Source organism: Lacerta agilis, chromosome 9 (genome assembly GCF_009819535.1).
Source record: "Lacerta agilis isolate rLacAgi1 chromosome 9, rLacAgi1.pri, whole genome shotgun sequence".
NCBI lineage: Eukaryota > Metazoa > Chordata > Lepidosauria > Squamata > Lacertidae > Lacerta > Lacerta agilis.
Window position 1 is genome coordinate 58,783,961 of NC_046320.1, and position 16,119 is coordinate 58,800,079.

The following is a 16,119-nucleotide window of genomic DNA, read 5'->3' on the forward strand; positions in this document are numbered from 1 at the left end:
GTGCAGCTGATGAAAGAAATGGTTTGAATATATATATATATATATATATATATATATATATATATATATATATCAGAGTTCATGGTGTGTTGGAGATTACTTTTATAAACAGAAGACAGGATTAAAAAAAGCAAAGCATGAGCTGAGCCGGTGTTATTCTCAACAGCAGTTGTAAATAATATACAGTTCCCTTGCCGCAGTCTCCCACCCACTTCCCCCCCCTAACATTTTAGGCATCATGGATTCATTATCAGTGAATATGACCCAGCAGCAGGAAGTGAGGGGGGGGGTGAATGTGTTAACCCCTTAATTGGTGCTATTCATTGTCTAATTTACTAGCCGCAGATTCAGTATATGGATTGTTGATCAGGTTTTCATCAAAGCTCTCCCCTGTGAGTGGTATACTGTGTAAACCATATAACTCCCCTGAATTAGGCTATATATATATTCCCACCTTAACAATTATTGCTGCTATTTTTAAAGCAAGAGAAACTACCATCAGGGCCGGCCCTACTGTTAGGCAGAAGGAGGTGTACCCCTCAAGAAAGAGGTGCTGGGCAGGCGGCATGGGATGACACTATTCCATCACCAGTGTTAAGGTTCAAGTGGCAGCCCAGCTGGCTTCTGCACATGGACCAGGGAACGGGCACTCTCCTGTCCTTCGCCTCAGGCACCAAAATGTCTTGGCCTGGCCCTGACTTCTTGCATTCAGTTGCCTCATAGCACCACACTTCTTTTAGTGCTCTGATTGATTTCTTAATCTGTTCAGTGTGTGCCATACAATTTATTAAAAATTTATAGGAAGTTCGCAATTACAGAGAGGTTACACTTCCTGGAATTCTGCTGTTTAGATGGAATCTTTTCAAGGTAAAATGTGAATACCTTACATGTCTGACCAGCTACAAATTTTGGTATGAACAAATAAAAATGAAAGGGTGGTGGTGGTAAATATGTGATACTAAATGGAAGCCAATTGAGTATATATGTAGGTATGGTTTTATAGGGGTGCCTGGCGTGCTCTGGTCCATGGGGTCATGAAGGGTCGGACACGACTGAACGACTGAACAACAACAACGGTTTTATTTGGCCTATGTGCACATTGCTTCTTCAACTAAGTATTCTATGTAACCAAATGAAGAGTGAAACCTAATGAAATCTGGCCATTTTGGATCCAGGATTCAAAAGCTTAGGTCCTTCCTAAGCAGGTCCCTTTCACAGAAGTGGACCCATTGGGTTGGGAAAGGCTCCCAGTGATACAGTCCCATTCTGCTGGTCCGTTTATGTGACCATTCCAATCCCAAAGGTGGTGCCCTCCCCAGCTCGATAGCACCCACCACCCCAGCAGCTTCCTCCCAAAAGAGAAAATGGTGTCACCATGAGCTGCCTAGTACATGAGCAAATGGCTATGCCAGGGCAGGGTGGGCAGAAGGAATCTACTGAGTGATTTGCAGTAGACAATACATGTGTTTTGGAATCTCAGTAGCTTGACAAGAGCAACAACAAAAAAAGGTTTCTGCACCTTGAAGTGCAAGGCTAAACTGAAGAAAAATGGGAGGGAATCCAGGAGTGAATCCTTGTGTGACAGGGCAGTAAGCTCAATTCCAGAGTTAAGCATGCATTCAGAGGCACCTGGTCCCTAAAAACTTAGTGTATGTCTGCCCCCCTGCCACTATTGTACAACTGGTTGGTGGACCATAGTAGCAAGGTTGAAGTTTACCCACTGGTGGCCTGCATCACACGAATCCTAAAAGTGACTGAAATCAAATTCACTTAAACAATGGTGATAACATGCATAACTTATTGTACATTTCTTTTATAGAATACAAAATAGCTGCATAAAAATAATGGACATACTGAAGACCTTCAGCTGATGGGGTGCCTAGAAATATGGGAGACCTATTTACGAATACCTCCAGTTTGCCAATCGAAGGTGCAATGGGACAGCTGGCCGTTTTCAAAATTTGACATTCAGCTAACTATCCAATGAGATGGGCCTCACCACCTATTTTCCAGAAGGCCTCCCCTGCTTTTAACATCTGTGTGGCAGGCAGAATGTTGCTTTCTACAGCACGAAGATGCTGATTTGGGAAAGAGGTTTCATGTCTTGTCTCTGCCTATCATGCAGCTGTTAAAAGAAAAGATGGAAACCTCAAACAAGAGTTATTTTTTATTGTGTGGAATGAGCTTAGAAGCAAAGGAGAAGAGTTTCCATTGTGGGTGACCGCTTTTCTATAGAATGGAATTTATGTGCGGTACAATATGTAGCCAGTAAATGTAGTTACAGGTGGGTATTTGGCTGGGATAGAGCCTGTTGTCAGTCTCAGCCAGACTTCTTGCCCGTAGTTCAGTTCCAGTAAGGCATCTCCAGTAACCACTCTCTCCAGGTATTTGTTCTCCTTCGTGTTTTCAGACCGAAAGCCCAGCTTGTCTATTCCGTCGACCACTAGGTAGCCTGAGAGGAGCGGGCTGTTCGATTCAATGGTGTATTCGAAGACATAAATGCCAAGGTATGGCACACGGAACCTTCCATTTGCTGGGACATAGGAAGACCCATAGTTGACATCCAGATTGTTAAATCGAATAGGGCCAGGAGTATTCATTCCGTAGGTGTGCGAAGCAAAAAAGGCCACCATTGGTGCATATCTGTAAGATCCCTTTGTAAAATCTGCAAAGGGCGGGGGGGGGGGAGAACAAACATAATGCAAAGATAAGCACATTTGCTAGAACCTTTGGGTGAAGCTAGATTTTTTGGCAATCATGGGTCTGCTATTGAAATTGCCAGACAAATGTGTATTTCTTTCCTTCTTCCCTACAACATATCCAATGAAACTCAGAAATGAAGGTCGAGGAGACCTCAAAGTTGAAATATCCTAAAATCTCCTCTGACCCCAGACAGCATAGCTATAGGTAAATAATTATATTAATTTATTATTTATATGCCTCGTGTCTGACTGGGTTGACCTAGCCACTCTGGGCAGCTTCCAAGAAGTGATAATAACCACAATAAAACATCAAACATTATAAACTTCCCTGAACAGGGCTGCCTTAAGATGTCTTCTAAAAGTCAGATGGTTGTTTATTTCCTTGACATCTGATGGGAGGGCGTTCCACAGGGCGGGTGTCACTACCGAAAAGGCCCTCTGCCTGGTTCCCTGTAACCTCACTTCTCACAGTGAGGGAACCTCCAGAAGGCCCTCGGTGCTGAACCTCAGTGTCCAGGCTGAGCAATGGGGGTGGAGATGATCCTTCAGGTATACAGGGCCAAAGCCATTTAGGGGTTTAAAGGTCAGTACCAGCACTTTGAATTGTGCTCAGAAATGTACTGGGAGCCAATGTAGGGGAGAGGTGGGCAACATTTGGAGAGACACAAGTTCCTCATCCGTGGTTTAGCTGTTTTATGCCGAAGGAAGAGTCATAAGACTTGAAATACGTTGGGCTGATAAGACACCTTCTCCCTCCTCTTTTCCCCTTCTCCTCCTCTTTACCTCACTGTGAACCCCGTCCTCCTGCCTGCCCCACAGCAGCCAATAGTACAAAGCAAAAAGGTGAGGAAACCAGCACAATGCTGTCATGTTACGGAGCGAGTGTAAGTACAGGCGAGCAGGAAGATCTACACGTAGGGCTGCTATTTTCGACGTTCGCCCCACGTCTGCCATAACATCCAGATCTGCCTTTTGTTGTTTCCTCCTCAAGCGGAATTGCCTATTTAAATGGGATCAACTCTGTATTGCAGACACAGGGGTGGTTGTAAACTTTCCCCCCAGGCCTCCTGTCAAGTTCTCAAGAAGCTAAAGAAAAAAAGCGGAATGAATTCTTAAGTACTGTATAGAAAGCAATTTTCTCCACAATTAGCGTCAAACGCACCAATAGGGGAAAAAAATGCTTCTTTTTTCGGAAACAGCAAGGAAATTTCAGTCTTGACTGTGCTGCATTATTAAGAAGAAAAGCTTTCATGCCATTCTCTCCCCCCCCCGACTGTGTCACAGATTTTTGCAAATGTAACATGCTTGCATATGCCCAAAATTTTGCTCGCAAGCAAAGATTGGGGAGATTTGGAAGCTTAATAATAATAATAATAGGGGAAATAAAAATGTCCTTTGTTTCGTTTCCTTCACCTGTAGCATATAAACCAATGCCTGCACCACTGTAAAAAAGAAAATGATTGAGAAATGACAAAATTGAGTCTGAGAGAGGCATAAAACACAGATTTCATGTATTCCGAATGCAAATCCCAGCTTGCTCATTTTTATGGCAAGTGTCACTTTGATGGCTCAGCTGAACATTCGTGGCCGAGCAGAGTCTACGTTGGTGTGAGAGTTCAAAGCCAAACACAAATTCCTCCCCACATTACTTTTTTTTGTTACAAATGTTGTAACTCATTTACAAATCACTTTGGAAGGGAGACATCTAATAAATTTGAGGTGAATGCCTAAAAATGGAAGATGTGACTGTGATCAAACACAAGGTATCCCCACACTGGGCAAAAGATTCCTGCATTGCAATAGGTTGGAACAGATGACCGCCATGGTCCCTTCCAAATCTACAATTCTATGATTCTACCCACATCCCCAATGACTGCCCTGGGCAGCTGAGTCTGGGAGCTCCTCTTCTAATTTCTCAGAATGCCCCAGAATGATGCTTCATTGGAGTCACCATGGGAAATGAAAAATGGTGGATCCATTTGAGGGCTGCTGCCACTGACTGCTGCTTCAGGGACATTTGCCAGGGTTGCCAAGTGATGATCACCTTGGAACTGACCATGTCCTCATGAGACTGCCTGTGGCTCCCTATTGAGTGTCTGCTCCGAGTTGTTGCTTGCACGCTGTGCAAACTGGTCCAAAGGAGCTGAGCAGGAGTACCAGCTTGGCCCCATGACCGTGGGTGTCCGGTGCCATGTGTGCCATGCAGCGTGCATGGCTCTGGCACTGAAATTTGTGGGTGCCCGGCCCCTTCGTGGGGAATTTTGTAAGTGCTTGGGCACCCAGGGCCCCAGGGAGCCGGCACCTATGGTGCTGAGAACATGCAACAAGGTGAAATGATTACATTTGTCTAATCCTCTTGTAAAGCCACCCAAGATGCTAGCAATCGCTGCCTCCTGTAGCAGCGAGTTCCATAGTTTAGCTATGTGCTGCATGAAAAAGGGATGGGTCTTTTTCAAAGATCCCTTTTATGCAGATGGAGCCAACATGCATCTCATTGTACATAAACTAGTGCAATTCACACCTTTTCCTGAACTCATGAAGAAGCACAGGCAAGAGGCACCAATTCTATTTTCTCCCCTCCTGAGGGAATGTGAGAAAGGAACTGCTGCCGCACACAGAGACTTCAGGCTCGAATGTCCGTTGCCTATTTATTTATTTATATTTTGAAATGGAAGGCGCAGCCTTAGTCAAACAAGTAATTTCCCAATAATGCGATTTCACAGCCTCTGTAACAAAAAAAATTGCCAGCTTGCTCTGGCCTATTTATGATAGCGCAGCTCGGCTGACAACCCTCTTGTTCAATCCCGCCATAGAGCTGCTTGCTATTATTATTATTTTTATGGACAGGCCTGTGAAAGAAATCAAATTTTATACTTCGTGATGTGGGACGCATCAAAACGGGGGATTGCGGACTCTCATCATGAACTGAGTGCTTTAAAGGAGAGAGGGAAAGCCATGACTCTGCCACTGGGGAGCCTTTGTCAAGAGGAACTAGGAGTGAGAACTTGGGTCTCGTAATCGCTGATCTATATCAGAAGAGGCACAGGCGAAGGGGATGGCTTAGGTCGTACTTATACTCGCCTATACTTGCAGGAGCATTTTCCGCCACCATCTTCGTGCTGCAGTTGGCTCCTCCGAAAGGATAACGGCAAGCGCAGACAAAGCTCTTCCTCTCATTGACGCAGGTCCCCCCATTTTGGCACGGGGAGCTGCTGCAGCTCAGATAATCACCTGCATTGAATGGGAGAGAATGGCATGAATGCACAGAAGCAAGGAGCCTTGGGGGAAGGTTTTGCAAAGACTTCCAAAAATGCAGCTTCCTACCCCAACTCTTCCCTAGCTGTATTTGAATCTCAAGTTAAAGGTGATATGGGGAGAAAGACAACCACCATTGTTTATTTGCATATAAATTACACTATTTCCCAGGATTGTGTGGTAGTGGTTTTTTTTGCTTAATATTATTTGCCACTGGGGAATTTAGTCAGACACTGTTTGCTGCCACTGACTGGGTCTCGACTGGCTAATTGCTCCTCATTCCTGCCAATCCAAGGCATGAGGGAAGCGCTCAGTCCCAGCCTAAATGTCCAAACATACTGTCAAATAGTATTTTATCCCTCATTTATATGCTACTTAGCGCTTTACAATCCTGCTCCAGTTTACAGATGGGGACCTCCCTTTGAGTCACTTGCCCCAGGCCATGCAATTATCCTAGGGCAGAGCTGGACACATCTTGAAATTAAAGATTGGGCAAAGGCCCTCCCAGTCATAATATGCGGTGTGAGGTGGGCATCTGAATGACACCATTTGTGTACTTCAGCAGAAGGAGGCTCTCAACACATGCAGGTTTCTGTGTAGAGATAATGCATTATAGACATGGCAGAGGTAAGTGTGCCTATCCCTCTGCCACCTTACAAACTAGCAAGTACTAAAGAGCTCCTATTCACAGGTGACCCACCCTGTTTCGCCACCTGAGGCGAAGAAAGGAATGCACCGCTTCCTGCCCCCACACTGCTGCTATGCTCTGCCCCCCACTTCCTCTGCATTCCAGAACATACACATGCTTGCCAAACTCAGTGAGATTTCCACAAGGCTTTGATGCTCATCTTCTCTGCCCCAAGAGTGGGCAACATGGTGCGCTGGAATGCCCACTCCCCATCACTGAGGGGTTGGGAAGACAATGCCACACACTGGAACGCTTCCAGTGAGAGGGGGCATTCTGCTGGTGGCAGAAGTGGTGGAGCAGGTGGACCACCATCTCTGACACTTCTGCCGCCTGAGGCAGCTACCTCACCCTACTTCAAAGGCTAGCCGGCTCTGTTTCTACCTGTAGGCCAGGTGTGGGGAACCTTCCATATGTTGGTGAACCACAACTCCCATCATCCTTGGACATTGGTCATGCTTGCTGGGTCTGATGGGGGTTGCAGTTCATCAAGATCTGCAGGGCCAAAGGTTTCCCCCACCTGCCGTAGACTGAAGAGGTACAATCACAGTAAAACTTGATTATCGCTTGATTCTATGGCATGGATAAACCGGGCTGAAGAGTGAGGGACAATTCCCCTTTCCCCTTGAACTGTCCACTGTAAATCACAGCTCTCTGTCATCTGGGGATTAGACAAATTGAATTGCCGGAGACTATTCAACAATTACAGCTCTTAAGAGTCCTACGCAGTGACAATAGGGGTATGCACATTCTTGCGATGAGATTGCCAAGTGGGCCGGCCTCTGAAACTTGAAAGAAAGAAAGCCCAGGAACGCTCAAGAAGCAGGCTAGGTGTAGGGTGATGAAAAGAGTGTTTCAGAATAAGTGCTGATTGCCGGCAGATGTGTGGAATTGCCTCTTTTCACAGGCACTTCATCGGCACTCTGAGCTATCTTTAATTTCCAGCCCAGTCATTTCAGATGCCATGGCGCTCCTCGGTCGCAGCACTTCGGCGGTGATGGATTTGAGCTTGCCAGCCTGAATGCAAAGCTTTGTGCGCTTTGTGCAAAGTGTGTGGGGGCCTGGGGGGGGGAAACCTCTCCCCACAACACACTGCTCCTGGGGGTAGACGGATGAGGTTTATGGACTGCAACACGCCAAGGAGTTTCTGTCCGACTTAAGTAATTATTTTCTCTCGCCGCTTTCTCCCCCACGAACACACTGCATCTCATCTATCACAACAATAAGGCTCAGGATAAAGCAATGTAGGAGTGCAGTTTGAGTGCCAGGAGCAGAAGAGGAAAAGCTGCCTCACTTAGCTTCATATTTAGGGTTTGCCCGGACATTGGAGGAAATCAACATACACACCAGGTGCTAATGCATGTTCTCACTGTGGGGGCAAACCTAGGTTTGGACAGCATGGCTTCAGGCCACAGGTAAGGGTCACATAAATTGGAGATGCCTCATGCCAGCCTTGACCAAGCTTTTTCCTTCCAGATGTTTCAGATTCCAACTCCCACCAACTCCAGCCAGCTGGGCTTGTGGCTCAAAACATCTGGAAGGAAAATGCTCACAACGACCCTGTGAGGTAGAACAAAATCGAAAATTCTTTCTAGTAGCACCTTAGAGACCAACTGAGTTTGTTCCTGGTATGAGCTTTCGTGTGCATGCACACTTCTTCAGATACGGTATCTGAAGAAGTGTGCATGCACACGAAAGCTCATACCAGGAACAAACTCAGTTGGTCTCTAAGGTGCTACTAGAAAGAATTTTCGATTTTGTTTTGACTATGGCAGACCAACACGGCTACCCACCTGTACCTGTGAGGTAGGTTAGGCTGAGGGGCAGTGGCTGGGTTGGAATGCCCCCACCCCACTGGCTGAAACCGTGGTCTCATAGGCCCTAGTCTGGCACTCTAACCACTACACAACACTGTGGGGAAAGTGTAAGCTAAATTATATCTCCTTGACATCATTCTGAGTCCCTTCTTCAGCTTATCCCCACTACTGTGACCTGTAGGGCAGTCTTCCCTTTGAAGGGCTGTCCAGCCCAAGTCTGGTTTAAAGAAGAAGCACCAAAAGAAGGAAGTGCAAGGCCTTTAGAACTGGAATGAGCAGGCGAATGGGGCCCCTAGTCACCATCTTCCCCACTATGGAGATGTGCTATATTTCTCTTTAAATGACAGCCATCATTTCTAAGTTTGCAGCTATGCCTATACACAAATAACTTCCTAAATTTGCTCCTACGTAGATAGATTTGCATACGCAAATTTTATGTAAATATCCACCCTCTTCACCAGTGACGCATTTCCTATTTTATTGTGATACGTAAGTGTGCATTCTAGTTTCCTGCAAGTGTATGCTAGCTCATGGATGAAGGAGTGGGGCAGGGACAATACGGTAAGGTGTCCTCTCTCCTATGAAATAGCACAATATTTGAATGGATATCCAGGAATAGATTTTCCCTGTGTCCAGTGCCAGAAACACGGGAGGAGATGATGTGCCAATGGATGGTCCAGCTTTCTCCTTCTTCTTTCCCCCCACTCACATGAGCCAAAAGAAAGACTAGACTCACTGCTGATGCTCTGTGAGTAGAAACCTCAATGTCTGCGTCTCAGAAGGGCGATTTCCATTTCCTTTCCATGGAATTTGTTACACACACACACACACACACACACACACGGGATGGTTGCCCCTACACAGAGTTAATTTGCCTTCTATTTTAATGTAGGTGGGACAGAAAACGGAAAGATAGACCACCCACTGGCCACCTTGACTAGCAATAAAAAAATCCCCCCTACCACCTGAAGGGAATCACAATGTGCGCCCTATTTATTTTGAATTTTATTAGTGGGGTAATGATGTGGTGATTGAATTGAATGGGGGTAGTTAATAAAGGGAAATTGATTTCAGATTGATTTCTGGATGATCTTGGTGATAAATTAATTGAGTAAGAACTTATTTGGGTGTGATCTTATTGGGGTGCAAATCAATTTAAAGATTTGAGGGGAGTGATTTGCATGGGTAAGTAATTGGCTTGCCTTCTGTGAAATTTAAATTCTACTAATTATTTTCAAATTTGCATTTAGATGCAAATAAATTAGCACATGCAAATTCTATGCGGATTGGTGGTCCTCTTTTACAGTGGTGCATATCCTGTTTTTCGGGTGGTGTGTCAACTGCCACCCTAGGCAGCGCCCTAAAGTCACATCCCTGGCACTTGCAACCTCCATATGATAAAGAGATGAAGATATGATGAAGATAAAGAGGAACCCAAAACAGTGGTCTAGTTGTCTCTGTGGACGGAGATTTATTGTATACAATAATGTGCGCCCCATGTGTGCTTCTAGCTCAGTGGGAAATTGAACCCTGATCTCCCAGGTCCTAGTCTGACACTCTAACCACTACACCACGCTAAGGTGAAAGGGTAAGCTGGAATACATCTCCTTTAATCATTCTAAACCCTCCTTGGCCTATTCTCTCTAGTGTGATCATGTGTCCTGCTTTTCAGGGGGAGTGAGAAACCAAAAAGGGGGTGGGGAACCATTGAGATTGAGCATGCTCAGTAGCCATAGAATGTTACCGGCTGTGTGTGTGTGTGTGTGTGTGTGTGAGAGAGAGAGAGAGAGAGAGAGAGAGAGAGAGAGAGAGAGATGGATGGGAATGAAACAAAGTGTCTTGGACGCGGTCATTGTGGATTGACTGGAACACTGATCAGGAGGATTTCATACTGCAACATTTTGTTGCAGTTCCCACTTGTTCTACATACTAATAAGGAGTTTATCCTCTACAGTACATAGAATCATAGAGTTGTAGAGTTTGAAAGGACCTTGAGGATCATCTAGTCCAACCTCCTGCAATGTAGGGATATGCAGCTGTTCCGTACGGGGATCGAACCTGCAACCTTGGCATTATCAGCACCACACTCTAATCAACTGAGCTATCCAGGCTCATGTGGATCTTTATACAGCCAAAATGGTGCCATCCTCTTTAGCAGTGTGTGTGGCGGGAAAAGTAATCCAAAAGGAGCTCAGGCAACGTGGAATGTTGTCTGGTTATTGGGGGTGGAGTAGGGTTGCCATATTTCAAGAAGTAAAATATTCGGACACAAAAGTTGAGGTTTTTTGGGGGGATGTTGCAGGGTATGCTTATGTGCATTGTGTGATGGATGCCTTGAGGCCATCAGTGTGCCACATATCAGCTCTGTGTAACTAAAAGATCCACATTGCCTCTGTCTCAATAGTCTGTGAACCAATGTAATAATGATGGGAAGCTATTTCAATTTGTTTCAGGATGGCCGAACGGCTTATTTTTGTCCATCACCTAAGGGGACCTAAGGACTGAATGAGCAGGGATGGCATGTACTGCCCTCTCCCCTGCTGACAAGAGTTAGGTTTGGGGAGGGCCGCTGGTACTGCAGCAATAAGAAGTTGCTGCTCTTGTACCTACTCAGAGAGCCAGTGCTTTCCCTCTGCGCTAAATTGCAAACAACAACAAAAACCCCTTTCATCTGTCTCCTGCCCTATTGCACTGAATATGCAAAGTTGAAGCATGAAGAGTCAAACTGAATTAGGGTAACGATCAATCTCTCGCAATTAAAACTCAGAGTGCAAAAAACGTTCACAAAGGCGCTTTGGCACCGAACAACAACAAAGCAACAGTGGACGCCTCGGTGTTTGGGACGCCACCGGACGCGGTTGGCATTTACAGCTAAGCATTTTTGAGAGCTGGTGTGGCATATTGGGTAGCCTAGGACGGTGGGGGACCAGGGTTCGAATCCCAACTCACCCACGAAGCTCACTCGGCCAGGCCAGCCTAATCTACCTCGCAGGGGTGTCATGGCGAGGATAAAATGGAGAGGAGGAGAACCATATAGACTCTTTGGCGGAATAGTGAGTCATAAATGTAAGAATGAATAAATATTTCGTGGCCTCCATTTCCCCCAGAAGGCTTGTTGGGTTTCTAGAGGCTCAGACTCAGACTAAGGGAGTAGAAGGGGGGAAAGTTTAGGGGTCAGAGTGGCAGGTGGTTTAGAAATCCTGGAGACAAGGAAAGGAAAGGGAAAGGGAAAGGGAAAGGGAAAAGGAAGGGAAGGGAAGGGAAAGGAAAGGAAAAGGAAAGGAAAAGGAAAAGGAAAAGGAAAAGGAAAAGGAAAAGGAAAGGAAAGGAAAGGAAAAGGAAAAGGAAAGGAAAAGGAAAGGAAAAGGAAAAGGAAAAGGAAAAGGAAAAGGAAAGGAAAAGGGAAAGGAAAGGAAAAAGAAAGGAAAGCTCAAGCCTCTCCCTCACACTGACCTCCAGTTGCTATCTTTCTCCCTATATGTCCATCTCTCATTCTCTCAAAGAGAAATAAACAAACACTGGAAGAACATCTGTGAAAATGGGCTACCTTAGAGAAGGGAGAGAATGAAGATACGCAATTAAGAGTGTCCATTTTGGCACCACCAAAACAGAAGACACCAATTTACATAAAATGTGCATGTGTTAATTTATATCTACCCATGCAAACACTAGACATAATTACTAGAATTTAAATAGAAATACACCTCAGCATAGCAGGAAAGTGTGGACCTGTATGTGCCTGCTGAGTCTGTCTGCTGCCCAGGTCCAAGCTGTTCATGGGAAACTTTAGGGTCACATTCAAACCATACATTTAAATCACTGTGATGCCACTTTAAACAGCTTCCCCCAAAGAATTCTGGGAGCTGTAGTTGGTTAAGAGTACTCACAGAGTTAGAGTTCACAGAGTGGTTTAAGAATAAATTCCCCTTCACAAGAAAGTGTGGCTCTGTAAGGAGAATGGAGTCTTCTACTAACTCTCAGCATTTGTAATAAACTACAGCTCCCAGGATTTTTTGGGGGGAAAGGCAAGACTGTTTTAACTGGTATGGTACCAGAGGCACTGTCTTGCATCCAAGACTGGGAGGGGGGCACATGTTGTGTGGGTGTGATATCATGCACATGATGCTTGATGCATGTGCGATGTTGCATCAGCAGAAGGGATGGGGAGTACAGAGGGTGTGTTTGCTGGCGGGAAGCTGATGTGTTTGGGGCCCCTTGATATTGGGGGTCTTGGCCCCCCCTGCCAGCAAATATTGAGGGGGGGGGCAAAGCCCCTTCCGCCCCCTATGGTTGTCGCCCCTGCCTCCTGCTTCAGCCCTCCAAAGTCCAAACCATCTCATGTAGTGTTCCTGAGTGTTCCCCCAAACCCCTATGGAATTTCTGCTCCCATTTTCATTTCTGATTGAATCCTCTGACATCTCAATCAGGGAGGGCAGTGCACTGCTTATAAAGCCAACTGGTTGTAGTAGTAAGAGTGTATGTAGTAAGAGTGGGAGCGTGTCAGACGGGCTAAAGAGAGAGGAGGTTTTCTCTGCCTTAAAGCTTTTGTTGACCCATCGAGGGCCGGTCCCCTCGCCTCCCTGCCCCCACCATCCCCACAGCAACACCACCTATAGCAACAGCAGCAGAGTGTTGGAGGAGATCACCTCCTCCCCTCTCAGCTTGCCAAGGTAAAGCTCGGAATTGTCATTGGAGAGGATTCTTTTTATTCTCTGCTGCCGCGGCTGAAATTTTAAATGCTGCATTATGCATTCTACTTTGCGGTTTAGAATTGTACCTTTATGTTTGTTTTTTATTGTTACCATAAGCTGCTCAGGGTACTTGGTTAATGGGTGGCACATAAATACTATTAATGAATGAATGAATGAATGAATATGTAAATCTTGGGCTGCTCTCTGCTGGCAGTGTGGCTGGGGGAATTAGAGTGGAAAAGGCTGAGGGGAAGGGGTTGGGAGAGATAGCAGAGAAAAGGGAATCTCCACCTGTTTAAACTAGGCTAGGTGGTGCGATAGACAGCAGGTGTCTGCTGAAGCAGGGGAGAAATTGCTCAGGAAGGAACCTGAGTGTTGTTCCCCTCCTGTGACAGTTTCTTCAGGTATAGCCCTGCTGCAAGAGACAAAGGAGAGGGGGTGGCAGGAGAATGCTAAGACTGGAGGGTTTTCCCCCCACTCTCCCCCTCTGTCTGAGAGTTCTGACTAAAGCCCAGAGAAAGCTGGAACTCTGGTATAAGTATTCCAGATTGATAGATTGATAATTTGGCATCTGTCTGTCTCGAGAGACCATGGAGTGTGTCTTCGGGGGTAAACGCAGCACCGAAATGCCCACCCTGGGGTGCAAGCCTGGATAGTGTGTATGGAGGTCCTGGGCTTCCCAGATGACTCACGGATGTGGTCCAAAGGAAAGCAGAGCAATATGTTTGGCACTAGTTTAGCTGCAGGAGTTGCCGGAAGGAGGCGTGCAAGGTGCTATCCAACCATCTTAGGTAGGTGCACTCGCTCACAGTTAAAAGACATAGCAGCAGCAGTCTGCTCAAAAGCATACAGCATTCTTGAGCTCCACCATGACTGACTATTGCTAGCCAGCTCCAAAAGCTCATGGCCCTTTCCCCTTCTCTGTCCATATTTTAAAACGTGCAACCTGCTCCTTTCAACCTTCACCTTGCAAGTTAGTACAACTTTCTTCCCCAATGGGCCATGAGCGTTGATTAAGGAAGCACCAATGGGTAACCATAAGCCAGCAGGCTATACAAGAACATGGGGCATGGGGGTAAGCAATGTAGATATTGTTGAACTCCATTTCCCATCAGTCTCAGCCAGAACGGCCAATGGTCAGGAATGATGAGAGTTATAGTCCAACAACATCTCAAAGGCACTGTGCTGGCTCCCCTGACCTCGAGAATAGAACACATCCTTTTCACTTGGATAGCTCAGTTGATTAGAGCATGGCGGGGATAAAGCCAAGGTTGCAGGTTCGATTCCCTTATATGGCAGCTGCATATTTCTGCATTGCAATGGGTTGGACTAGATGATCCTCAGGGTCCCTTCCAACTCCACAATTCTATGAATCTATGAACAGAATAGCATATTCTATAAACACTGTAACGATTCATTGGGCCATAGATCATTGATGAAGTACATGGTTTCGAACAGAAAAGCACAGATTCCACCCGTCATCTCCAGTTAAAGAATGTCAGGTATCAGTTGTGGAAAAAAAGACTCCTACATGAGATCCTTGAAAGCCAATAAGGAATACTGAGCTAGATGGACCAGCGGACTGAGGTAGTTTCTTATTTCTATTCGCACTCCCCACCGTCCTGGAAATAATCTTTGTCACATATATGCGTTGAATGCAAAACTGCCTGTTGTGAAGGAGCAGCTTTGGCTGGAACATGGTAAAGTTTCGCATGGAAAGATGCTGTTCAGCCTGCAAAAAAGGCCGAGGCACTTCATCCACACAGCTGCTGACTTCTGCTGTTTCACTGCTGTGCAGAAAATGCTTCCAGCGGTTTAAGGCAGAATGAGTAAGCAGCGAGATATGAAATAAAGTGGAAACATTATTGAAGCCCCAATCCACTTTAAACTTCCTGCGTGCTTGATTATCAGATGAACTGCAAGCACTTGACTCGAGGCATGTCTTGAGCGTGTGCACCGAGGTGGAAGGAATGGAAATAAAGAAAAAGATGACGGGGGACATAAAAGAATAAAAATGCCTTTGCCGTTCACCAATTTACCTTATTGTGCACAAAACAATGCCATTTTGTCAAAGGCGTCTCTCCTGAAATATCGTTTTAAATTTGATCTCGGATTATTTGGTCGTATAAAAAACCAGTGCTAATTTGGTCTGGATTGACCTGGATTCCATGTTTCCACAGTCGTCTTGCAAAGCGCACTCAATCCTTTCCTACTAAATTAGGGACCTGGATGCAAATTCCATCCTTACACTCCATAGCAATTTGACTAGATTTCCCCAGAGCACCATGGAACAATGCGCTGTTCAGCCACAGTGAATTAACTGTAGGCTGTTCCTTAAGCACAACCCACCTTGCACATCCTCCACTTCCTCTGTTCCCTTGGCGAAACCCTTCTGCAGGCTTACATCAAGAGTCCTGCCAGAGAGCTGAATAAAGCCCCGTAAACAGCAGTTAATTTACCAACCCCCTGTGTAAAAGCCTAATTTCTGCTAATTTCAACAGACAACGCAGGAACAGAGATTCTATGGGACCAAATGGTGCAGTGGGGCGATCCCACAGAGTTGCCCTCCTGACAGCGATGCCAATATCACATGCAGGGATTGTGGGGCCCCCACATTTTCACCATTCCCGTAAGTGACAGTGATGGCAGCTCTGTGGGGCCACCTAGATTTGCTGGGGATTTGAACTTGGGACTTAACTGGATTCAAAATGTCGGTGGCGGCGTGATGTGCTTTACGTTTACTAGTTATGGCCTCTGCCAGCAAGTTCCAAGTAGACCAGGGGGATGCAATGTTTTCACGCCCTCCTGGGAAGAAAAACATTCACTCCCAGTGCAAATTACAGCTTTGGCTTCCAGGGCTCTCTGCTCACGTGCAGAATCTCATTCTCCACACTGAGAGCATTTGAAGAACGTAATATTTGATTCTTACAGCATCCAAGCCATGCAGTTGGGAAGGGCCATGGCTCAGT

The 16,119-nt window shown here is 45.9% G+C and overlaps 1 protein-coding gene across 1 annotated transcript in view; it reads right to left on the reverse strand.

The window, feature by feature from the left end:
• Positions 1 to 222: 222 nt before the first annotated feature.
• Positions 223 to 16,119, reverse strand: part of MMRN1 (multimerin 1) — a 64,693-nt gene continuing 48,796 nt past the window's right edge. The window contains 2 exon segments of the mRNA XM_033160595.1: positions 223 to 2,665; positions 5,784 to 5,933. Of these exon segments, the coding sequence (XP_033016486.1) occupies positions 2,244 to 2,665; positions 5,784 to 5,933 (572 nt within the window). The 3' untranslated portion in view covers positions 223 to 2,243.